The 26,997-nt window shown below is 35.6% G+C and overlaps 1 protein-coding gene across 1 annotated transcript in view; it reads left to right on the top strand.

Moving 5' to 3' along the window:
- LOC129232084 (multidrug resistance-associated protein 1-like) overlaps positions 1 to 25,137 on the top strand; it is a gene marked incomplete at its 5' end in the record, with an annotated part of 32,634 nt that extends 7,497 nt beyond the window's left edge. Inside the window, 3 exons of the mRNA XM_054866322.1 lie at positions 1,265 to 1,431; positions 23,827 to 24,021; positions 25,023 to 25,137. Coding sequence (XP_054722297.1) covers positions 1,265 to 1,431; positions 23,827 to 24,021; positions 25,023 to 25,137 — 477 coding nt within the window. The remainder of the gene's footprint in view (positions 1 to 1,264; positions 1,432 to 23,826; positions 24,022 to 25,022) is intronic.
- Between the last annotated feature and the right edge of the window lie 1,860 nt (positions 25,138 to 26,997).

The following is a 26,997-nucleotide window of genomic DNA, read 5'->3' as shown; positions in this document are numbered from 1 at the left end:
CGTCTTTGTTTCTAACATTTATGAAAGTTGGTATTAAGTTGGTACAAGTAAAACCAAAAAACTCTTGAAAAGAATCTTGGATGATTCCTGATCGAAATCTAATTTTGATGTAATTTACTTCGATAAATACATTTTCTATTTATAATCAGAAACTTAGTTATTCGTGTTCTTAGTTTGATCAATATGAATAATCAATTCAGTTTTAATTGTTTGTATTTTATCTAGTGGGATAACATTTTACTAGATAAATGTTTGAATTTTTAACATTTCCATTTTTTGAAAAGTTTTTGGGGCATAAATGTTTCATAAATATTAGAAACAGACTCACTGCTTGTGTTTTAATTGGATTATGCATAGCCCTCTGATTGTTCTGTTCATTAATATGTAAGAAATTCTCGTATGTTTTATGCACTGATGTTATAGCTAACTTGATTTTTCTGTGTGTGTATATGGGGGGGGGGCAGGAAACTTTTGTCCCGGGCGCCATCCGAGCTTCGGGCGGCCCTGATCATAACTTCATAACATTTAAGTTTTATTGAAGAATACAGAAAACTATTTCTATGTGAATTTCAAAGCAGTTGCTGATTTGTTTTTGAAGCCATGATACAGTTGAGAAAACATATTGATACCACATGCCGTTTCCATCAATATCATGATTTTACTTGAAAATACCATATGATTTCTTTCATTTTGTATTTTTTATACGCTGAGAAAGATTTTTTTTTTTTTTGCAAAGTTTCCTGGATCGAAATGACTCTTTTCGGCACACCCACCTTGGAGGAGGGGGGGTTCACTTTTGTGGGGAGTGGTTAATATTTAGGGGCTTTAGAGGTTGGGCATCCCTGCTGCATACCTTTACATTTCTTTAAAAATGTTAATTATTTGTTCTATTAAAGAAGAATTAATGGACAAACTGTGACATTACGTTCGCTTGAAGTCGAAACTAGTGAATTGAATGTAGGCCTCTCACTCCAGTATTACTTCTTTAGCAAACAATAATGTTTTTAGTCAAAATATGCTTTGTGTTCTTTTTAACTGACTATAAAAAAAATAATGCTATAGAGAAGTCGATTAAAAAATAATAAATGAAATAGTTAAGTTAATTTATCTTTTTTGGGGAGCAGACCCCCTAGCCCCCCCCCTAAAATCTGCTACTGAATATAGCAGTAGCCGTTCTGAAGATAAAAAGGTGGCAAAATAATTTAGTGGACACACTGTATATCTCTTGTGTTGAACTAACTTGCATTTTTTTTCCCCCTATAAGGACCCGGTTCTGTTTACTGGATCATTGAGAATGAACTTAGATCCATTTAATTCATATACTGATGCAGCTTTGTGGTTATCTCTAGAACAAGCACATCTGAAAATTTTTGTTAAATCCTTAGAAAAAGGGTTAAACCATGAAATAAGTGAAGGTGGTGAAAATTTAAGGTGTGTATTAATTTTCCCAATTTTTAAATTTTTGCATATATTTGTGGTTTCAGAAATTTTGGAAATACCGTAGATCCTCTTTTTAAGTGGGGGTTACGTTCAACGGTAATGCCGCATAAATCAAAACCTTATAAATTAATGCTCAATAGTAGTGTTAGAAGGGGGGTTAGGTTCCATGGATAAAAAAAATACTTCATTCTATTGATAGATAAATATATATATCAAGTTTCATGTGTAAGTATTCTGATACATATGCACAACGTGCATGAAAAAATATTAATTAACTTAGTGTTTATAAAAATGAATTGTTTATCCTATTTTGTTGGCAGTCATTAATTATTTTTCTCTGTAGTTCTTTGTGAGCCATTAACGCTTCCTGAATCACTTGCATCACTTCCATTACACAGAGCTCCCAAATGGTCCGCTTTTCCTGCCAAAGTCTGCTTTCGACCGCTTTTTAACATCTTGTTCCGTTTAGTCCACTTTTATATTATTCTTACTTAAAAATCAGATTTTTAACCCGCTTGGGACGAACAACCCATCTTTGTCTCAGCGCTAGATGGTTCTTCAGAGACAAAAAACGCCTCCGTGCGTTGCGGTAAGCAGTACACAGCGGGCCCAACAACGCTATTGTGCATTTTGGTTTTGGAACGAAATGTTTACTATTAGATGGCGTTACTTATCCATGTTCCGTTCAAATGATTGCTCTCCTGCATTAGTATTTCTCTGTCTGACGTCAGAATGGGGTCTGTCAAGTGTCTGTGATTTATTGGATTTCGTGAAAGAAACTATAAACATGTGCTCACAAGTGAGAAGGGAAACGTATACTCATTTTGAAGTGGGTCTTTCTAGTTTCAGTTCCATTTATAATGGGATTGGAGGGGAGATATTCTAGTAAGGGGTTTTACTTTTATGTTCATTTGGTAACCATGGTGAACATGTTATCTTTCCGAGGAGGAAATATTTTAATTTATGACCTATCCCTCTATGGATCTTTTGGGTCACATTGAAACAACTATAAATTATTTTTGTTGGAGTTCTTCATACAGTAGTTACTTTCGAAAATCATACGATGCAAAAGAAGGCAAAGAACTTAGACGGAGATCTGTAATTTGCTCAAAGCACAATAAAAGACGTAACACTACGTATGAGTGTAAAATGCTCAATGTGCATTTATCTGTGCTTTGAAATTTTTCATGTGGCTTAAAAATATTAATTGATACAATATTCTTCAAGTATTTCATAATATTAAGCGCAAATATTTTTCCTGTTTTGTAAAAAATATATTGTTAATTTTGGTACGTTTTGTTATTGTAAAAAACAATATATTTTGCATTTTTACTGTTAAATATCAATTATTTTTATTCAATTTTTAGTTATGATTGAAATTTTGATATATTTTATCATATATTAAAAACTGGCTTCATTTCTGCTTAAAGTATACATTTTATCCATTATTATGTACGCATACTTTCCGAAATTACGTATTAGGCTTAGCAGGAGAAATTGCCCCGGCCTGTGCGCACAGTCCGCGTGTAACAGCTGCCGTCCTGAGGGAGCGCTATCTTTTGCGGACTGCCGTCCCGAACGGGTTAAAGCTTTCATTAGGTTAAAAGATAGTGTGTACTGATGTTTGTTACGCCCAAGCACGCAGCCGCGGCGCCTTGTTTTTATTCAAACTGACTTTCCCGTAATATTTCGCTTCAGATTGACGCCATTACTCCTTCAAACGCTGCAGCATGGAAATCTAGCAAATGTAGAGGTTTGGGGAAAGAGTTATGACGTCTTTGTACGCCCTTGAAAAGTGCTTGAAAAAAATTATTTTCAAGTGCTTGAAAATCTTGAAAAATATTTGAAAGGTTTTTTTTAGTGCTTGAAATCAGTAGAAAATCATTGAATTGTGCTTAAATATTTTTCAAGAACATTTCGTCAGTGCAATTTTCTGAACTTGTGTTCAATATGCAGCATCGCGAAAAATTGCTTCCGGTGTTTGCGAATTCAATCTTTCTGCATCTTGTTAATATTTTTATATTTTTGACAATTAGAAGTTAATTTAACATACATTATCTTAGATCAGCTTTTTTTATGTTTAATTTCAATAGGTAATAAATTACTTTTTTCTTTTCGGAACCATGGCAACATCAAACTTACTCGGACTTCACCTAAAATTGCTTGTCGAGTTCGAAATTTCAATTTATTTGCATCTTGTAAATATTTTCCTATTTTTGGCAATCGAAAGTTATTTTGACATAAGCCACTTTAGATTAGCTTATTTTGTCTTTAATTTTAATAGATAATACATTTTCTTATTTTTGGAACCGTGGCAGCATTGCACTTACTCGAACTTCGCAAAAAATTGCTTCTTGTGTTTGAGATTTCAATCTTTTGCATCTTGTAAATATTATAATATTTTGGGCAATCGAATGATATTTTCACATATGCTATCTTAGACTTAACTTATCTTATGTCTAATTTTAGTAAATAATAAATAGATGAATTTTTGGAAAACATGCCTACAGTGAATGTACTTCGCGAAAATTTGATTCTCGTGTTTGAGATTTCAATCCTTCTGCATCTTGGAATTATTTTAATATTTTTGGAAACTGGAAGCTATTTTGACATGTGATGTCTCAGATTATATTATTTAATTTTATTTTTTAAAAACTAAAAACTAAATTACTTTTGTTTTTCTTTGTATCCTTATTTGTAATTGAAAATACCCATAATGAGTATTTTCAATTTGAAAATATAGTTTATGAATCTGAACTTGCACATTAATTAATTACATTGAGTTAATCAGTAAATCAGGCTCAAATTTACATTCAGTAAATTTATCACTTAAGCAGCATTTGCATATTTTTAGATGTGGTGACTTCAATAAAATATTTTTTTTTCTTAGTAATTTTTCTATATACTTGAAGAAAGTTACAATACCTTCATCAGGGGGTGCACACCCAGGGGGGTCATGGGGCAGACTGCAAAATTGAAATTTGAGGGAGGCGGTGCGCCTTTACCCTTTCCTTAGTGGTAGAACAACTAATACATACATATGAAGAAATGATTTGGATACTTAGCATACTAACAAATGATAGGAAACCTCTAATATTTTTGAGCTTCGGCAGTAGCATAGCCAGAAATTACCTCCTCGGTTGGGTGTTTGGTCATAAACTCTCATATATGTATAAATTAGCATATTAAGGTTGGAAATATGTGAGAAAAACAAGGGCTCCTGAGAGGGGGGGGGGACTCCTTCATGGCCTCTAAACTATATCTTCTTGTCTTGCAGTACTTTATATCAAAACAAATTCTGTTTAAACTGGTTACATGAAAAATTTTGTAAATGACTGTGTGCTAAGATGTTTACTGTGAAAACTGTATCTAAAAGGTCTTAACTAGGTATGCTGTTGGGAACCAATCAAAAAAACTCTTACTCGGGATCGATATTCCTGAAACTCAATCAAGAACTCATGTGCAATTTAAATGCAGTACTTTAATACACATTAATAAAACATTTGCAGGTAAAAAACCATCTATATTTACGACATACATAATGAACTTGCTAAAACTGAACTAAAATCTTTGTTCCATCAATTTTATAAGGAAAAATCGTCTGTTTCCAAATGCAGAGATAAAAGGTTAAACACGGCCAAGGCCTTATACGATTACTAATATAATATCACTAGTACATCAATTATTTGCAGTCCATTTTCTACATCCTCCCACCTTGAGTTAGGAGACTTCTCAACTCAACACACATGTTACAAATCAAGTCTTTCTGGTTTTTTGATGTCTCATCCGTACTGAGTTTTCACAGTGCGTGGAATGGACTCGACAAGGCTCACCGTTCGTCCTTGGGATACTTCAGAACAAAATACTGGCCTTTTTTGCACTTTAGCTTGAATATCCTCAGCTATTCCATTCGTGATCTCAAGTGGATACAACCGTTGAATCGGCCTCAATATTTCTCCACGGGCTGTTTTAAGTTTCACGAGTCTCGTAATTCCTTCTTTTCCAGGAATAATTCCTATCACCCTTCCCAGGGGCCAATTGATGCGTTTTTGATTGTCACTGCCAATGAGAACGACATCTCCAACAGATATTGCTGACCGTTTCTGTTGTTTAGGTCTTTGAATTAAAGATCCTAAATATTCAGATCTGAATCTTTTCCTAAGACCTTTCTGAAGTGCAAGTCGATATTTTATTCTTTTATTAAGGCGTTTGTGATCTGCAGCATCACAATCTGGCATTCCAGTTTCCTTTATATCTTGAAGGAAAAGTGATGGAGACAGAGGAACAAACTCTGACTCCTGTTCCGAAACGTATGTCAGTGGTCTTGAATTGATAGTGGACTCACAGTCAGGGGCGTAGCTAAGGGGGGGGGGTTGGGGACAACCCCCCCCCCCCCCCCCGAAACGTTAGTGTCAAAAAAAAAAGAGAAAAAGAAGAGGGAAGAGAAAGAAAAAAAGAAGAAAAAGAAAGAAAATCACTACGACGTTTTTCTGTGTAACAAAGGTCAAAAATTCACTTTTCCCCCCCCCCCCAATGCCATTGAAAATCTGCTCCATGAGTGACCCTCAAGTATAAAGACGCCTCCCTCTGCTGCGACAATTTTTTGATAATTGAGTGAAATTTGACACTTCGCTTTAGAAATGAGATAGTTTGTTAAATCCACGTATAGGCAGCCTTTCTTTGTCATAGATTCTGCAAATTTTTAAATACTAGGGGGCTATCGCCCCCTGCTCGCTATCGCTCGCCAACCCCCGGAACTGCTTACGCAGTTCCCTGTGGATCGCTTCGCGATCCATGCTCGCTTCGCTCGCTCGCTGTATGCCAATACATTAGCCTAGCTAAAATTTTCCGTAAAAATTAAAGTTGGTAATTGCATTTAGGTCACCATCCATTTAACCAATATGAAAATTACGTTCATAATGTTAATTTGTCTGCTTTAGCCAGATTTTCGACAGTTTAACTTTGCTGTATGTAAGATGACTGCCTTGGCAATGTGCACAACTTTACCATTATAGATACAAAAGTGTCTGTCATTGCTTTGGAGAGATTGCACTTCTACCTGTTGGTCCGCGGAAGGTATTTTATTTCCCTTCTACCACCCATTGGAAAACCAATGAAGGCATTCCCCTATCCGCCACCTGGGGACGCGCCCTCTAGGGGTTACAGGCTCCCCCGAGGGATGTATTTACATTATTTACACTCTTATATATTTACATATTTACACTCTTATATATTCTAATCTGAGAAAACTTCCTCATATACACAATTAAAAATGTCCCGTTTGGGAGCCACAACTGACACTGCTTCAAAAGATCTTGTTCTTGATAATGCCACATAGAGCTGGCCATGACTAAAAACAGGCTCAGAGAGCACCAAACATATTTTCTCAAACGTTTGTCCTTCTTGTTGTTATTCTGAATCCTTGCCACGTCACGAACAAAAAATGGTTTAACTAAAAACGCGAAAACTCGCCAAGGCTACTTTGCTTGCACAATACTAAAAACTACTATAACCCTAAACAAATTTGGCGAAACCTTTCAGCTGAGAATAAAAGGAATAAAGTAAATTCTTTCTCGGTTATTCATTTTGAACTGAACTGTCGTACTGAAGCAGAGAATAGACGACGCTCAAAGCGCCTACGCGTTCAAAACAACATTGCCGATGAACATGATTGTGGAGCAATGTGTGAAGAATGCGAATTTTGTGGTGCTCTTTATTGGCAGAAAGAGCGTAATACTGCAAATAAATATACTAAATGTTGCCATGACGGAAAGGTGCGGTTACCGGCATTGTGTGACGCACCTGATCTGTTGAAGGAACTGCTGACTGAAAATTCCCCAGCCGCTAAAAATTATCGGCAGCGAATCAGAGAATACAACTCTGGAAATGGCTCGTCTTAAATTGGATTCAAGAACGGTTTCCTGCCTTCTTTGAACTTTTCTTTGCTGATTAAGGTTGAAATGGGCCACAGCCCGACTCAAACTCATCTCAAAAAAAAAAAGTTCGTTGAGTATTCTGTGATTCAAGATTTCAAAACAACGTAGAAGTTTGTTTACATGATTTATCGGCGAAGTGTTGCCAACAGAGGTTTAGAAATTCACCCCTTCATTTGCCGGCACGTAAGAGAATTATATATATAGATGTTTAATTTTATGAGCCACGCAGTGAGAATATTGCATACAGTCGAATCTGTATATTTTGAATTTCACATTAAAAAAAATCGAGATAATAAGGTTTTGAATTACGGAGGCTTTAAGAAACTTTTTATAGAAATTTGAAATATGATGGTGAAAATTTGAAATCTATACTAAAGACAATATGGGCTCTTGATTAAAATTCCTCTTTATTAGTTTTGTTAGGTATTTATTCTATTATTACATTATTAAGTGCTTTATTGCGAGTTTAAGGAATCATTTTGACAGCAAAAGAAACTTTAAGCATATCTTTTTCAAGAAAAAGTCTTTTATTGCTATTTGGTACCTGATTTTTTTTTGGATTCATTATTTATCCTCTTGAGGTTAGCAATTGCAGCAAATCTAACTTGGCCAGTAGTCTACGATTTTCCTTTTTTCATCACTTGAAAAAAACTTATACTTTCTTTTCACTCCTATCATTTCGGTTTTCTAAGGAATCACAATTTTAAGAAAGAGAGCAACCAAAGAACAGTACTAATCCAGATAAGAGAGCGAAATGGCTTTTAACTTGAATGACCTTTAACTATGAACTTTAATGTTCATCTTAACATGCCAAACCTGTGAATTTCACCCCTTAACTCCTCTTCCAAGAGAGTGCGCGAAACGACTATCCTTTGGTTAATCTTCCTGGAAAGCCTATTCGTGGAACGCATTTACTGCCTCCTCAGCTCTCGAAGACAATTCCTCTGTTTCTGAGTTGAAGAAAATGTTCTTGTTTGCTGCTTTGAAGATCATTGGGCTTCGAATCCGAAAATGATAGCATAACCGGAATTCGAGACGATAGAGGTTTTTGTTGGTCTGGTCTCGTGTGTGTCACAGGTCATAGTCAAAACTACCTTTGCTAACCAGAGCATCCATTGCAATCACATTGATTCTTCAGCCAGTATTTACTGTGTATTCTTTTGGAAACGTACAGTCTGTTTAAAGTAGTACATTCTAAGTGAAAGTTGTTGCATAATGAAACGAACAAGACCGATAACAAGCTTTTTTCAACTCAAAGAAAAAAATTAAAATGATGAAAAGGATTGCTCTAAAAAGAGAAAGTTAACGTCGTCTGAAGAAAACGAAGTACAGTCTGCAAAGCAGCGTTAGTCCCATCGGACCGTTCTGAAGGTAATTTTATTTTAATTCAAAAGAAAAACTGCATAGCATTACATGAATAAAATGTTTAAAAACGAGATGAATCTAGATTATTTCTATTAGCTTGGTTCGGATTGAAAAGTAGAAAATAAAAAAGACTTCTGTTCATAATCTATATATATAATTCTCTTACGTGCCGGCAAATGAAGGGGTGAATTTCTAAACCTCTGTTGGCAACACTTCGCCGATAAATCATGTAAACAAACTTCGACGTTGTTTTGAAATCTTGAATCACAGAATACTCAACGAACTTTTTTTTTTTTTGAGATGAGTTTGAGTCGGGCTGTGGCCCATTTCAACCTTAATCAGCAAAGAAAAGCTCAAAGAAGGCAGGAAACCGTTCTTGAATCCAATTTAAGACGAGCCATTTCCAGAGTTGTATTCTCTGATTCGCTGCCGATAATTTTTAGCGGCTGGGGAATTTTCAGTCAGCAGTTCCTTCAACAGATCAGGTGCGTCACACAATGCCGGTAACCGCACCTTTCCGTCATGGCAACATTTAGTATATTTATTTGCAGTATTACGCTCTTTCTGCCAATAAAGAGCACCACAAAATTCGCATTCTTCACACATTGCTCCACAATCATGTTCATCGGCAATGTTGTTTTGAACGCGTAGGCGCTTTGAGCGTCGTCTATTCTCTGCTTCAGTACGACAGTTCAGTTCAAAATGAATAACCGAGAAAGAATTTACTTTATTCCTTTTATTCTCAGCTGAAAGGTTTCGCCAAATTTGTTTAGGGTTATAGTAGTTTTAGTATTGTGCAAGCAAAGTAGCCTTGGCGAGTTTTCGCGTTTTTAGTTAAACCATTTTTTGTTCGTGACGTGGCAAGGATTCAGAATAACAACAAGAAGGACAAACGTTTGAGAAAATATGTTTGGTGCTCTCTGAGCCTGTTTTTAGTCATGGCCAGCTCTATGTGGCATTATCAAGAACAAGATCTTTTGAAGCAGTGTCAGTTGTGGCTCCCAAACGGGACATTTTTAATTGTGTATATGAGGAAGTTTTCTCAGATTAGAATATATAAGAGTGTAAATATGTAAATATATATAAGAGTGTAAATAATGTAAATACATCCCTCGGGGGAGCCTGTAACCCCTAGAGGGCGCGTCCCCAGGTGGCGGATAGGGGAATGCCTTCATTGGTTTTCCAATGGGTGGTAGAAGGGAAATAAAATACCTTCCGCGGACCAACAGGTAGAAGTGCAATCTCTCCAAAGCAATGACAGACACTTTTGTATCTATAATGGTAAAGTTGTGCACATTGCCAAGGCAGTCATCTTACATACAGCAAAGTTAAACTGTCGAAAATCTGGCTAAAGCAGACAAATTAACATTATGAACGTAATTTTCATATTGGTTAAATGGATGGTGACCTAAATGCAATTACCAACTTTAATTTTTACGGAAAATTTTAGCTAGGCTAATGTATTGGCATACAGCGAGCGAGCGAAGCGAGCATGGATCGCGAAGCGATCCACAGGGAACTGCGTAAGCAGTTCCGGGGGTTGGCGAGCGATAGCGAGCAGGGGGCGATAGCCCCCTAGTTACCAAAATTAGCCAAGTCGTTTAGCCTGTAGGACGCCACATAGGAACAGACATACATACATAGACTGATAAACACATTACCCTCCTTTGCATCGCGCACGCGTAGTCGGGTAAAAAGAACTTGTACCCGAAAATTGCTGTTGCTCTCTCAAATAGATATTTATGTAAATTCTGAAGCAGCTAATAAAATAAAAATAAATATCTTTATAGATATATCTTTATAAATATAATATCTTTATAGTCTGACCACCGATGAGATTGAAAGTCAAACATCCAGTTTGCAGCCGGAAATGGAAGTATCTATTAGCTTTCAGGGATGCCAGCTTTTGTAGATGTGTGTTAGCCTCTAAATTAAGCAGTCACACTGAAATGAACGGAACACGCTCATCAGATATTTGATTTCCCCCTGATTTGGAGAGACTGGTGTTGACAAGACGTTGCTAGAAAATTTCACTTTAAATTAAATGGAAGGAAAAGAAAAAAAAGTTGAATTTTCCATAACATTAAAAAATAAAAAATTCTTTGCTTTTGTTTTGTTTGACACAAGTATCGGAATTGGGGCACCCCATTCCAAAGTATGTAAGATTCACCTCCCTCTTATTTTTTTTAATACTAAAAAAATGTACACACACACACACACCAGGGTTGCCACGCACCGGGAAAACCTGGAATTGTCAGGGAAAATGAAAATGGCCGAAAATCAGGGAAATGTCAGGGAAAATGAAAAATTGCATATTTCCGATCGATCTTGATCGTTCTTAGCGCGGCCCCGCGGTCTATGACGTCTAAAAAAAAAAACTTTCAACATTGTTTTTTTCGCCGACATTCCCATTCGTCGTTTTGTCATTCCCCTCTTTCTTCTTCCCCCTGCAGTTCTTTTTATCAACTCTCTGCCATTGATGCGTGCTCCATAGCAGTCGGCGGCGGATATGCGCAGAAGGTTCTTTTCTCCTTGTTTGAGCCGGCACTTTTTAAACGCTTCTTGCTTACGTCAGCAGTTCTGAAGTTATGATACACAGCACATTGTTTTGTCTGCGAGTGCGACTAAAGTTCTTAATGAGCGTCAATAATCTTTTCATATTTTATATTATTTCTTTAAATTGATGAATGAAATCGTATTCTTCTAAACAATTTTGTTCTGTAAATTTAGTTCATTAGACAATTTTAAACTTAGAAAGTTTTTTTTTTTCAGAAGTATCGCTAATCTTTTAGTATTTTAGTAGTGATCTTTAAAGACTTTGAATGCGCTTGTTTCTTTCAAAATAAAAGAAATCCAATTAAAAAAAAAAATCTGCACATCAGAGAAGTTTCTGATCATTGCTCAAAATTTAACTTAATGACAGGGTGCCCACAGGGAGTGATTATGGCGCAAGTTGCGCCATCAAATTTTTTTTTTTTTTTGGGGGGGGGGGGGTTAATTATTTATTTAACTTTATTTTTATTCAAATTATTCACTCATATTATTTTACTTTATTATTTTCATCTGTGTGTGTGTATTTTATTGCGGAGGAGTGAGCACACTTTTCTTTCAAAACAATAATAATTAAAAATAAATAAATAGGTAAAAAAAATAAATAAAAAAAGAGAGTTAAAAATAAAAAAAATGCTAAGGCGTTCAGAAATATTGGGGGGGGGGGGGTTGTGCCATTGAACTTGGAAGGGGGGGAGCACCCCTGTTTTATGAGCAACAAACAGGGGAAATATGTGAAGCTAAAAGATGCATAATTTTTTTACAGGCCAAAGTCTAAAAGCTCTGTGAATTCAATGGATTGGAGGGGTGAAAGGCAATTAATTGTAAAAGTTTAGGTTTCATATTTTTTTAGTTCAGATTATTTTAGCAATTAACTTTATTTTTGTGATACAGATGTCACAATTGTTAATTTCGCAGTTCTTTCACTTGATGTAAGGCAGTGGCTCCTCGCTATTGAAAATTAGATATGCTACATTTACATTAATTCTTTATTACAGTTATTTGCTTCACTTGTGTTAGTACATTAGGTTAGTTCAAAAATACACTTAAAAAAAAAAGGTTTCTCCTAGGAAACAGGACACCACTCAATGTTTTTAGACTTGTGGATGGTAAAATACTGGAAGAATTTTAACTTCCTATTCCAACTGAAAGCCGGTGCTCGACCCTCTCCCCAAACTTTATAAGTATGGGGAGGGGGTTAAAAAAATACATTGAACTGAAAAAACAATGTTACACACTATAATCTACACGAGTTATATGCATATTCATTGCAATAAAATAATTACTTACATAAAAAAAACAGCTGGGGAAATTAAATGTTTCTAAATTTGTGACTTTTTCTATTCTAGGGCTAATGTTAAATTAAGGGGTCATTGAGCAACCTTTTAAAATTTGAGTAAGAAGCTAAAACTTTTACAGCACAATACTATTAGTAAGTTTAAAAAAGATAAGGGGTGTCTTGGACTCGACCTGAGAGAGAAAAAAAAAATTGAACCACCCTTAGTACATATTTTTGATTATTTCAGCTTGAGTAAATTAAATTTGGTAACCATTGTTTGAAAAGTTTGAAAATGAGGTAAGTTTTATCAAAATTTACGATGCATATATTAATGTTGCAAAATGAAGGTGGAGATCGATAACCTGGAATTTTTCTCAAAACCACCTGGAAAACCTGGAAATGTCAGGGAATTTCATTCTTGAACTTCCGTGGCAACCCTGGACACACACACACACACACATATATATATATATATATATATATATATATATATATATATATAAAAGAAGAACCCCCCCCCCCCCCCCCGAAAGTCGGGTCTAGCTACGCCTCTGCTCACAGTCGCAAAGAACCGTGCTCATTTCTTCATACGTCAAGCAAGCACGACCTATCACTCTCTTCAATACATTTTTCATAACTCGAACTAAACGCTCCCACCAACCTCCCCACCAGGAGGTGGTTGGAGGATTGAATTTCCACTGAATTCGATTAACAGATCCGTCCTCGATGATTCTATTCCAGTCCAGGGTTTTGAACAAATTATATGCACCGACAAAATTGGTGCCGTTGTCACAATAGATTACTGTGAATCTCCCTCTTCTAGCCACAAATCGACGCTGAGCCAACAAAAAGGTATCAGTCGAAATATCGGACACAAGTTCAAAATGCACGGCTCTATATACTGCACAGGTAAAAAGACAAACCCAAACCTTTTTTCCATCTTTCAAATATAATGGGCCGGCCAGGTCTATCCCAACTACTTCAAACACGGCAGCATCTCGTATACGGTCTTTGGTTATGGGGGCTACGTCTGCATCTAAACTTTTCTCAGAATGCCTCTTGCACGTAGCACATTTTGAAACGATTGATCTCACAGTCTTTCTTCCATTTAATATCCAGAAATGTTCTCTCAGAAGATTAAGTAACATTTGCGTTCCCACATGTCCATACCTTTTATGAAAAGAAAATATTAAAAGTTTCACCACCTGATGCTGCGAAGGGAGAATCACAGGTCTTGTAAAGGTATGACTGTCTTCTCGATAGATGATTTTTGTGTTTAATCTAATGATATCATCTTCATCTTTATACACCTTTAGTGTTTTCAGCTTTTCATCCTTCTCGTCTAAGAATGTTTCTCTTTGAATAATCTTTATTACTCTCTTCTCAGCTTCAGAAAATTCCTCTGCATCAAGACTTTCTTGTTTTCTTAGTTCTTTTGTTTTTCTGCAATTTCCCACAAATCTCAATATCCAGCCTATCATACGTATAATTTTTTCGTACTTTGAAAAGTACTGATAGTACCAGCCAGCATTTACATTGCTGTTCTGAGCTGTCAAACAGGTAATTGTGGATGACACGACAGTTTTCTTCTTTTCCTTGAGGATTTCATCCTCATTCACAACAAACTCTGCGGAAGGCCATTTCTCAGCACATAAATACAGCCAATCAGGTCCCTCCCACCATCTTGATTGTATCATTTTCTTAGCAGAGCAGCCTCTGCTCGGAAGATCAGCCGGGTTTAAAGCTCCGGGTACATGTCGCCAATTCTCCTTGGAAGTCAGAGTTCTAATTTCGGAGACACGATTCTGAACAAAGGTTCCCCACGCCTCTTCTCTTTTGATCCAAGAAAGTACAGTAGTAGAGTCGTCCAAAAGTAAACTTCTTCATGTGGAATCTCACACATAATTGTAGAAGCAAGGCGAGAAGCAATTGTGGCTGCTAACAATTCTAGTCTAGCGATAGTGGTTTTTTTCTTTCCAGATGGGGATACTCTTGATTTAGCGCTTAACAACTGTACCTTGACACATTCACTCGTTTCGACACGAAAAAACGCTACTGCTGCATAGGCATACATGCTTGCATCGCAAAAAAAATGTAGAGAGTACTTTTCGCTGTCATCACCAATTTTCAAATATCGGGGAATTTGAACTTTTTCCAAATAAAAAATATTTCTAATCCACTTCAAAAATTCTGCTTTAGTTCCGGGGTCAACTTCCTCTTCCCAATTCAACTTCATTTCCCAAGCTTTCTGCAATAACAGGTTTGGGAACAATGCTACAGGGCAGGTAGCACCAATGGGATCGAAAATCCGATGAGCAGCAGAAAGTATAACTTTCTTCGTAACTTTTTCTACACAAAGTTCTTTCAAACTATTCATGTTGATACCTAACGTATCTGCATCTTTATCCCACTGCATTCCCAATACATTTGTACTGGGAGTGATTTCTTTAGTAGAATTTGTGTATTCCCAGCCTCTTAGGTCGAATTTTCTTTCAGCCATCGCCTTAGTTGCAACTTCAATGAAAAGCTTTAATTCTTGTTCACTTGACACACTTGTCACGCAGTTATCCACATAAAAACTTTTCATCAGTAATTCAATCATATTCTCTGGATATTTCTCATCTCCGCGGTTCAAAACACTTTGCAAATGATGCATAATCACAATTCCAAGTAAAAAAGGACTGCTCGATACACCGAATACTAAGCGACAATGACAAAAGTGTTTTAGTTGGCCGTTTTCTCCAATCCACAAAAACCGCAAAAAATCTTTATCAGAATCGGAAAGACAAATTTGTAAAAAAGCCTTGCGAATGTCCGATATAACTCCGATTTTCTCCAAGCGAAAGCGAAACAAAATGTTTGGAATCAATTCAATTAGATTAATTCCACTCTCTAAACAGTCATTGAGGCTTGGAGCACCTTTTTGTTTTGCCGAAGCATCAAAAACGGGACGTATTTTGGTTGTGCTATTTTCCTTTAAAACCGGTCGATGAAGCAAATAATGTGCTGAGCGTTGAATTTCATCTTCTGGTACTTCTTCTATAACATTTTCTGCTAACCATTCTTTCAGCACCTTTTCGTATGACTCAAACAGTCCCTCGGATTTAAGACTCCTCACAATTTTCTGCAGTCTTTTCTCAGAGAGCTCAAAATTATCAGGAAGTGGTAGATGACCCTCAATCCAAGGTAAACTAACTAAAAATCTATCATTCTCAATCTTAACTGTGTCTAAGAAATGTTGCTTAGCTGCCTCCTGTAATTCAATCGCTGTCTTCTTTTCTGCGGGATCAGTGATGCCCACCCGAGTAGCATCAACTCATCGGCCGTTCATCGAAATCCGATCAAACTTTGATCGGTCGATGATCGGCCGATGATCGGATTCCGATGAGTTTTCATCGGAAATTGCTCCAATATGTCTCATCGGCAATAGTAGAATCCGATCATCGGTATCCGATGAGTTTTGCTCCCTATACCGATGAGATTTGGAGCAATATACGAGCAGTGTTTTTCCAAGGCGATGAATTTTGGATGAAAATACGATGAGATTTGGAGCAATATACGAGCAGTGCTGTTCCGAGGCGATGAATTTTGGATGAAAATACGATGAGATTTGGACCATTATACGAGCAGTGCTGTTCCGAGGCGATGAATTCAGGATGAAAATACGATGAGAAGTAATAACAACCGCGATATAGGGACAAGCAGGAGGAAAAAAAATGAACAGTGGGAAGATGGGTCCGCCATCTTGGATGATCACGTGACACTTTCGCCATCTTTAAAACTTTCAGAAGCGGTATTTTCGGATGACGTCATTTGGAACAATTATTTAATATACTTTAATCACTTGTTTAGTTAATTTCTAATTTAACAACTTTTGATGAACGTGATTCATGAGCTCAATCTAAGTCGCTTTAGCCGGGAATCGAACCCTAGACCTCTGGAATACGATATTCATACGCTAACCACTAGACAAGCAACGCTCTCTACTAGGAGGAAAATAATGCATTAAATGAAAAATCATTTGTGGCGCCATCTATCGGGGGGCAAGGCCATGACAGATTTCTGAACGGGAAGTGAGAATTTTATTCAGTGAATATACTTGTGGCGCCAGCTAGTGAAGAGTCGGAGTCGATCATTTTGCTCGCAAACCGAGTCGGAGTCGGTAATTTTGGGAGTCAAATTGAACAAAATGATATTGTTTTGGAGATAGAGAGAAATCATTCAAGAGTCGGAGTCTCATTTTGTTCGCAATTCCAGTGAGGTAATCGGGGTTGGAATCGTGGAGTTAAAGTTGAATTGATTTTGCAGCAAATCGGAGTAAACCCTTCAAAAATCCAGGAATCGGATTCGGAGTCAAAGTCTCAGTCATTTTTCCTACGATTCTCAACCCTGAATGTTGATCCGTATAGCCTTACGTTTGATCAATAGTCGGATATTCGAATAATAAAACTTATCCTATTTTAACAGTTGGGAGATTTCCAAAAATTTTAGATTGGGAAAACTTTTATCGGAAAATTTAAACGACCTACTTTTTTTAAGATGAAATGTAACTCGGCAAATTTTCATCGGAAAATTTGATCGTTACGATCTCTTTTTCGGATGAAATGAAGCTCGGCAAATTTTCATCGAAAAATTTGATCATTAAGATCTCTTTTTCCGATGAAAGGTAGCTCAGCAAATTTTCATCGGAAAATTTGATCGTTACGATCTCTTTTTCGGATGAAATTTCGCTCGGCAAATTTTCATCGGAAAATTTGATCGTTACGATCTCTTTTTCCGATGAAATGCAGCTCGGCAAATTTTCATCGGAAAATTTGATCGTTACGATCTCTTTTTCCGATGAAATGCAGCTCGGCAAATTTTCATCGGAAAATTTGATCGTTACGATCTCTTTTTCCGATGAAATGTAGCTAGGCAAACTTTCATCGGAAAATTTGATCGTTACGATCTCTTTTTCCGATGAAATGTAGCTAGGCAAATTTTCATCGGAAAATTTGATCGTTACGATCTCTTTTTCCGATGAAATGCAGCTCCGCAAATTTTCATCGGGAAATTTGATCGTAAGGATATAGTTTTCCGATAAAAAACAGCTCATCGAAAACCGTTCTCGGATTCTGATCGCAACGATATCAGCGTGCATTACGCGATGAGTTTAGGAGGAGTCGATGATCGGCCGAGCAAATTCCGATGAGTTGATGCTACCTGGGCAGTGAGTCTAGAGTCCACAAATCGGAAATGCAAGAACTAGTTGTCAGCATTGAAGAAATTAAAAAACTTGCACTCTCATTATTTGAACGACCAATGACTGTCCAACCCAATTTTGTTTCGATTGCAGTAAGTCCACTCTTTAGCTAAAGGTGGTTCTCCGTGATCAACTTTCCTGCAATATCTGCGCCAATGAGAATTTCAATCGGACCTTCCCTATCTTCTGCCATGGTCTCTAAGTTCTTTTAAATGTGGCCCTCGCTTGCTAGCTAATATTGTGTTGCAAATCACTGCTTGTCCAAGCCCTTCAAAATGACAACTGTACTCTTCCGTCCAGCTGGACAAGTATATCGTGAACACATCATGTCCGCAGGTTGATGTATTAGATCCACCGAACAATGCATGTTGTAGATATTCCCTACGTTTGGAACTGTATTTCATTTCTTCAGCGGTTGTATTGAGGATATATGATCTTTGAGATCCAGAGTCGATAACTGCACGAGCTGTACGCCGAATATTTTCTCCTCTTACCAACACGGTCAAGGTCTGCAAAAAAACATTGGAAGATTTGGACAAGTTGGCCAGAGCCTCATCGTGCTGTATCACTGGTTCTTTCATTTCATTATTTTTAAGAGTCGAAGAATTATGCTCCTGTGAAAAAGTTCGGCATAAAAATAAATGGTGTTTTTTTCCACACTGTTGGCATTTCATTTTTGAATGGCACGTTTTCACTCCATGTCCATCTCTCAAACATAGAAAACAACAACGTTTATTTTCAACAGCACCTTGTCTTTCTTGCAAAGTCAAATTAGCAGCCTTCTTGCAGTTCCAAGATTTATGTTCCTCAGAACAAAATATGCATAATTTCTTATTTATATTCGATGTCAAAAGTTCTGTTGCTGATGACATTCTGGGTTGAAATTTCTTTTCATTACTTTCTTTGCGATTATTAAAATGATTTGTCTTTTTACACGGCTCAAAACCTCTGGTGGCAATCAAAATTCTTTCTTCTCCTTCCACTTCATCTTGCAGAAACTCAAGAAGGCAATCTAGGTCATTTGTGGAAGTTATTTTAGTCATATTTTCTTCCGATGAATCCCCTTTCACTCGTCGATGTGCAGTTCTAAAGCGCTCCCATGCTTTTAAAGTCTCATCCGGAAGAGCTGATTCCACTAGAGGGTAAAGCATTGCAGCATATTTATCTTTCGTAACTCCTAAAGTCTCTAGAGCTCTCAGTTTGGTTTCTAACTGATCGTACAGTTGTCGGAGTGAAATATTTTGTGACTTATTTTTTAATAACACAATAGATAGCAGATCCCGCACATAAACTTCGATGAGAAGCTCCTCTTTTCCGTAACGTAATTGTAGCGGTTTTACCGCCTTTTCATAGTTTTCGCCGCCAGGGGGGAAACTTTTAATCAGTTCATCAGCGGCTGAACCTTTCACCATGGCTTGAGCTAAATATGCATATTTGTCATGATTATCAAAGTTAGCGTCCTTGTCAATTTTTTGGAATTGTCCCCAGAAGCACAACCAGTTCTTGATATTTCCATCAAAGGTGGGTAAATTAATTTTCGGGTAGTGCAAAAAATTATTATGCACAGTACTTGCAGCTCCGATATCAGTAGACAACTCAGAATGTGCATTTTTTTCATTAATGAGATCACCTAACTCATTTTCCAAAATCCTCCACTTATCAATATAGCCCTCTGATGCATCGATTTCTTCTTCAATAATTTTCTTTGTCTCTTGGGAAGCAAATAAAAGTTCCCTAAATTCATATTCACTCGCCAACATTAGCTTCGCTTTATCTTCTATAACTTTTAATTTCGAAATTTTATCTTCGGAAGATAACTCCGCTTTAGTTTTATAAAAGTCATTGCTGGCAATCATAAACAGTCTCCTATATTGTTTTCGAGAAGCTTTTACTTTCTCCATTACAAAATATTAACAAGCTCAATAATTATATAACTCACTCGTATCGCAATATAGATGGTCCTTTCGTACGGACGCCAGATGTTGGGAACCAATCAAAAAAACTCTTACTCGGGATCGATATTCCTGAAACTCAATCAAGAACTCATGTGCAATTTAAACGCAGTACTTTAATACACATTAATAAAATATTTGCAGGTAAAAACCATCTATATTTACGACATACATAATGAACTTGCTAAAACTGAACTAAAATCTTTGTTCCATCAATTTTATAAGGAAAAATCATCTGTTTCCAAATGCAGAGATAAAAGGTTAAACACGGCCAAGGCCTTACACGATTACTAATATAATATCACTAGTACATCAATTATTTGCAGTCCATTTTCTACATATGCACTGATTCAACAGTCACTTGACTGATTATTTAGTTTTCACCTGTTGATTAGTAGAAAAATTTTTTTACAGTTAAAATTACTCTGCAAGATCGTTAGTTACATGCTTGCTCGTCATCCACCCACCTGCCCATCCAAATGTTTGTGAATAATATCATTCAATCGATAAAAAGTTCAGTTGTGCAGAAGGTGATAAAGGAATTGTATCATTAAAAATCATTGTTATGGTTCATGAATTATCTTCATGGATTTAGCAGCAGACTGCTAATTTGCCTGTTGGTGCTTCCCTGGGTTTAACTGCGAATGGTCCTCCCAAGATCCTCTTTTTAATCGTAACTGACAAGGCCATATCCAGAAATTTTTTTCGGGAGGGGCGGGCCCGGATTAGCACATTGCCCTAACATATACACACATATAGTATACATAGACACACCAAACTCATAAAAATGTTAACATACAAGACTTTTTGTCTTGATTTTTAATGATTCCACTGTTTGGACTGTTGTTATTTTATTTTAATTTCTTATTATTTTTCTTATTCACCTTGTAGTGGTAAGGATAACAGGAGAGTGTCCCTTTAAGTCGGATGTAGAACATCCATAGTTTCAGGGGGTCTGGGAATTTTTCCCCCGAGAAAGAAAATAGAAATTGCTTGCTCGACAAATCATGAAAATTAATGGACAGAGAAGAAAAACGAGAGAAGAGAAAAGAGAAGCACCCAGTCATCTGCTCATATCGGCTTTTAGTGAAGTTTGTTTTTGATCACTAACCCAACTCTTTTTTTTTTTTTTTTTTTCATTTAATGCCCTACAGTATGAAAATTCTACAAAATAGTTTAAAAGAAATGGTGTAGACATTCAGAAAATAAGAGCAGAAGAGTAATATTCTGGCCATTTGGACAATTCATATTTTATTTTCTTGATAAGATACAAAATTGAAGAAATTTTCAAGGAATTTCAAAAACTTAAATAATTTTCAAAGACTCTCGAACAGTTGAAATTATTTGAAGATCTTTATTTACACTTTTCAGAAGTTGATTGTACAGTCTTACAAAATGATTATAACTTTGTAAGACACACCCGTTTTAAGTTAAAAAATAAATGCAACGAAATATTTCTCGAAACAAACTTTTTTTTTTCAATCACTAGTAGTGCAGAAAATGAAAGAGAGTAGAGTAAGTTTTATTTTTTTTCTCATACTTAAGGTATTAACAGTATGCCGTAGAGGTAAAAAAAAAAAAAAAAACTAGCAATAACAAAAGAACTTCCATGATACTGAATTCGGAATTAAATAAATGCAAGACATGAAACATATCAGTCACAAAAATGATCTTGAAAATTATGCTACAAAAACGCGAGAATTGTGATTTTTGCATTTTTTACTCAGGATGTATCAAGGAGCTGAATTTGGCACATCTTGGTAACAAAATACTCGCCTAATCGGAAAATAGGGGCCCAGCCTTTGGGGAGTCCCCGGCTCGAAATCAGTACAGTGTAAGTTTTATAAGAGTTATAGGGGGAGGAGGGCAGGGTCGTGCACAGAGGGGAGAAAGGACACCTGTTGGCCCGGGCCCGAGCTTAAATGGGGCCCAATATTTTTAAACCTAGGGTTGAAAATATGAGTAAACAATATGGAGGGGGCCCAAAAAAGACATTTGTGACAGCCCCAAAATTTCTGTGCACGCCCCTGGAGGAGGAACTGCACAGAAGTCAGTTTGGTAGACTTGAAAAACAACAAACTGACAAAGGACCTGCCTTAACTCTGGACTGCCCTGAATTGAATTGGGAAAGAGAGCAGGAAGTCCTAATTAAAGGTCTAAATTTCAAGTGTGCCTTGCGGCTTAATGAGAACTAGAACTGCTTTTTTTGTATTTCTTCAAAATATTATAAATTTTGAATAGTAGCAAAATTAAGAATAAAAAAAATTTGTTATTTTCCTTTTCTGACATTAGGAATTATAAAAAAAAAATTAAAAAAAAAACCTTCTGTTTTACGGTACAAAACATTTTGGGTTTCGGGGGGGGGGCCGGGCCTGTCAGCCCCCCCCCCCTCTGGATATGGCCCTGGTAACTAGTCTTCTTTAATCCCCTTTTTGATTGAAAGTGGTCCTCTCTTACCCTTTCCTATGGCTAAAATGTGTTGGAAGCCCTGATTACAAGATCTTCCATCACTAACAAATCAGAAAGATCATTTGTCATTGTCAAGAAATGGCTCAAAATTTTTAGGGTGAACAAACTTCTGGTTGTGTGTCATTTATGTTGATATCCTCGTTGGTTTCGTACTGCTTTGTTACTTCTGAAAGCTCTTCTCTCAGTGGGCTCTAAATTGTGTGAGTTAAATAACTTTACTTCTGGAAAGAGGTCTGGAACCGCTGACAAAAAATGTCTCCAGTGGTCCGAGCTTGTTTATTATAACTCCAAAAAGCAGTTTATTGCGGGTCATCTGCAATCTTAGGAATTTGGATTTTAAAAGAGGTGAAATATTTACCCATTTGCAATGCCGCATCTACGTAAAATCAAAATTCATATCATTCCATGTAAAATAAAATAATGGTATCAAATCTTAAACCGCATAGAATCAAAAACGCGTAAAAGAAACCTGCGTATAACGAGGGTCTACTGTATATTTTAAGAACTTAGTCTCCAAGTCTCGCAGTGCTCACTCATCAGATACTATGTCATCGAAGTACTAGATATTTTGTGTCAATTTCGTACGTATTTTGGCCACATCAGAATGCATGACTTGAAATTTATGCTTCTATGAGTATCTAAATGCATTCAAGTATGCTTACAAATTTTGTAAGTAGTTATTTTTCTAAAATTTTTCTGAAACTGAATTTGTCATAATCTTGCTAAAAATGGTGATTATTTCATATTCCATTCATTTTCATTCAAAATTACCTTAGTTCCAGGTACTCTGACGATTTGTTGATTTCCCCTGCTTTGTACTATTTAGCTTTATGTCTAATAGGTCTAACTTCAAAAATAGGCTTTGTATTGTTCTAAACCGTCTGGCTTTGAGCAATACTCAGCCTACTGAAAGACTATCGTGTTTTTCAATATTCATGTTACTCGGTAGAAGCGTTAAAAGCATCAAATGTGTCGAAAATGTGGAGGTCAATAAAAGAAATCCAAACTTCCGCAGCGTGCTGTTTGTCAGGAATTTTGGCGAACTTTCTTTTCAAATTTATTGTGATGGTAAACAAACAACGACGTTTCGCAAGAAAAACTTGGTTTGCCAAGGTTTGATTAATGCAACCCATTTTTATCATCTTTTCAACCGATTTTGAGGTGGTCTTGTCCAAGCCCAAGCACAAATAATCTTGAGCTGGACTGTACAATCGTAAATTCGTAGGAATTAAAATTGATAATACTCAATGACGTCAATGAAAGAAAAAAAAATGTAGCAAAAAATGTACAAAACTAAATGAAACATACTTATGTTTGGTAAAAAAAACTTGAATAAAATCCAAGGCATTGTATATCAGGAAGAAGGAGCAAAGCCATTTTGCTGTTGTGCATATGTATAGATTAATCACTCATTTCTAGATATTTTTAGTGGATTTGCACTTATTTTTTTAAGGTATAATTGCTCCTTTCTATTCTTCATAAATAATGCTAAAATAAAAATTGGGTGACTGGTTTTGTCGTGATAAAAGAAAATAAAAGATGATTTAATCATTGTTTACATTGTTTGTAATGATATACGTGCCTTTTTTCCAGTGTTGGTCAAAGGCAGTTAATTTGTTTAGCTAGAGCTTTACTTAGAAAATCAAAAGTACTTGTACTTGATGAAGCTACAGCAGCTGTTGATGTTGAAACTGACGACCTGATACAATCCACCATTCGTACTGAATTTAGAGATTGCACAGTATTAACAATTGCACACAGGCTGAATACAATCTTGGATTATGACAAGTAAGTATATATATAAAAAAGAAAGAAAGAAAATAGTACCTGGTTGAATTGTTATATTATTAGAAATCAAGGTATTTTGTATCAAGTTTGCATGTATTTTAGCCACAACAGAATGCAGTATGTACTTGAAATCAAGGCTTCTTTGACTATTGAAATGCATATCATCGCCTAAGGGCAACAGTAGGATATCTTATTGTTCTTGGAGTTAGATGTCTTACTTTTGCTCTGAAGCGACAATATCTGTATTGACAATATTCATGCTAAGTTTACTCCAATTTCTTCTAAAATTTTTATATGTTCCTAAAAATTTCTGTTTCATAATACTCTTCAAACCACAAATCTACAATTTTATTTTTTATTAATTGTTGAAAGACACTTTTGGATAGCCATAGAATTGTTTGCAAATAAATGAGAGTTTGACATTTTTCTTAATTTTTAAATCCCATTTCTCGTTCATTTTTGATAAAAGTTGTCACTTTCCTTATCAGGGTTCGCCAATATGTATCCGATATTTATTTTGAAAATATGATATTTTGATATTTGTAGTATTTATTTTTCGAAGTACAACAGCGTTTTCAATATAAAAATTATATGTATTAATCATATTAATGTTGCTCATTTATTATTAAAAATAATCAAATTAATATACAGTTGAACCTCTCAATAAGGGACGCTAATGGGACTGGGTATTTTGTCCCGTAAATAGAGGTGTCCCTTCTTCAGAGGAGTAATGTGTATGTTTCAACAATGAACTGTATAAACTATATGCATTAGCTTATCTATTGCGTATTAACAAGTACACAAAAAATAAATATAATACATAGCTTATGCATCATATTTATTTTTTGTGTATTTCTCTTGCTTTTGTGTGTAATATTTTGAAAGAATTCATTTAGATAATTCTTCAAAGTTTTATTTTTCACTTGTGAGGTTTTTATGTCCTATACAAAGTTTATTTTGCCAGTATACTGATATTTGTTTCTTATATTTTACATTTTCAGAGTTATTGTTTTGAGCAACGGAGAAATTGCCGAAATGGATTCCCCAGATAATTTACTGAAAAATGAAAAGTCAATATTTTACTCAATGGCGAAAGATGCAGGACTTATTTCATAAGTCTAAATTGGATGGAACTATACTTAAAAGGGTGGGGGGAGCGATTTTTATCAATATGCTGTCAAAGTCAGTAATATTGTAATTTTATAACCAAGGAATCTTTCTTCATATTTTTATATCTTTGACTTAAATTTTTAAACCAATTTTTAAAGGTATTGTTTTTTTTATATTTTTAGTTTTTAATGTGATATTTTTTGATCGTGTTTATTTATTGTTGATTTTTTTAATTTAAAATTTTTAAGCTTTATCAAAATTTATTTGTATTCTGTGTGATTTAAAGCTTATAGAAGTTTTTCAATGTGTTGGCAGTTTTTAAAAATGGTGATATGCTAGAATATATGAACAAAATTGAACAAAAGCAGTACCAGTTTTCTCAGTACTTACAATTTAGTAAAACATGCTAGCGTAGTTTCAATGGTTTACCATATTTTGTTACCAATAACAGGAAAAAAAATACATTTGAAATATCCAAGCTGGTAGCAGCTTATATGTATGTATCCTCATCCCAGAGCAAGAGTAAGACATCTAAGCCACGAAATAATAGCAAGATATCGATCCTATTGTTGTGCTCTGAGGTGATGCTATGGTTACATATGCACAATAGCATTATCAATACGGGTATGTCTCTGGTACATGGTAAATATGTATCATAATCATGTTGTCATAATCTTATGCATTATTACACTTGGTAACCATAAGAGAACAAAACTGGTCTTGGACCTTAGTAAAAAAGTCTCAAAATATCAAAAGTAAAGAATTAAAAAAATACTTTGCTATGTTATTTATAGGTAAGAAGTAATCACAGTTTAAAATCATTTCATGTGATATTTTAAGAATAGTATAAACTTTCATCAAACTTCAACATTTTTTTTTTTTTTTTGCATGTTAATTTTGTATAATATACCATATATACATACATAAACATTTCTTAAGTTCTAAGAAAAGAAGAGTTCAGAAACACTGTTCAAAATCCAAATCACATTGACTAGTTGGTGCAGAAATTTATTGGCATGCAATAGAATACACAAAGAGAACAAGAAAGTAAAGGACATTATCTTAGTGATTAGGTGGCTTATTAATTGATTTACAGCATTGAATTGTGTATGAAGAAAACAATTGTTAAACATCATAATTGGACAACATAAGCGTTACAGTTGTCACTCATCAGTTCTGATGCAAGCTTCATATTTAAGGCTGAGTTTCCAACAAATAAAATGTTTGTACCCAATGCTCTTCAGAACTTACTGTCAACACAAATAGTCCAAATTTTGACTAATGTGTAAAAATGAGTATTAAATCGAAAACAGGAGATGCACTCCCACGCCATATCTGCCAACTATCCTGATTCGTTTAGTTTCTCCCGAGCTCCCTAGTGCAGTAAATATCTCCCGAATGTTCATCAAAACAACGAAATTCCCTTGAAAGGGGATTTTTCGGTGATTAGGATTTCAGGGAAAATCCGTACAGTTTAATGATCACAATGGCAAATCTGAAACCTTTTCACACATCAGTTTGAAAATTGTATATGTCCTATCCTTTTTGAAACATGTTTATTTTATTTTCTTCCATTTTCAAATTTTTATTTCAAAAAGGGGTAAAAGATTCTAGATTTTTTTTCTGAATTTACTAAATTTCTACCTGCTTCAAGGAATGTTTATTATCACTTACAAGAGAAAGCAACATGCCTGTTTAGAAACTTTTACTTAACTCTCCCCTAATGCTTGGTAAGCTGATTCTGAGAAATGCTCTGATACATGACACATATGCAACTGGCAATGTATAAAATTCGCCTTATGCATTCTATTGAGTGCAAGTGTTACAACATTGTCATTAACATCTGTACCTAAAGTAGGTAAACAT

Source organism: Uloborus diversus, unplaced genomic scaffold (genome assembly GCF_026930045.1).
Source record: "Uloborus diversus isolate 005 unplaced genomic scaffold, Udiv.v.3.1 scaffold_1054, whole genome shotgun sequence".
Lineage (NCBI taxonomy): Eukaryota > Metazoa > Arthropoda > Arachnida > Araneae > Uloboridae > Uloborus > Uloborus diversus.
Note: the sequence above shows the minus strand (reverse complement) of the source record. Positions and strands in the feature narration are given on the sequence as shown.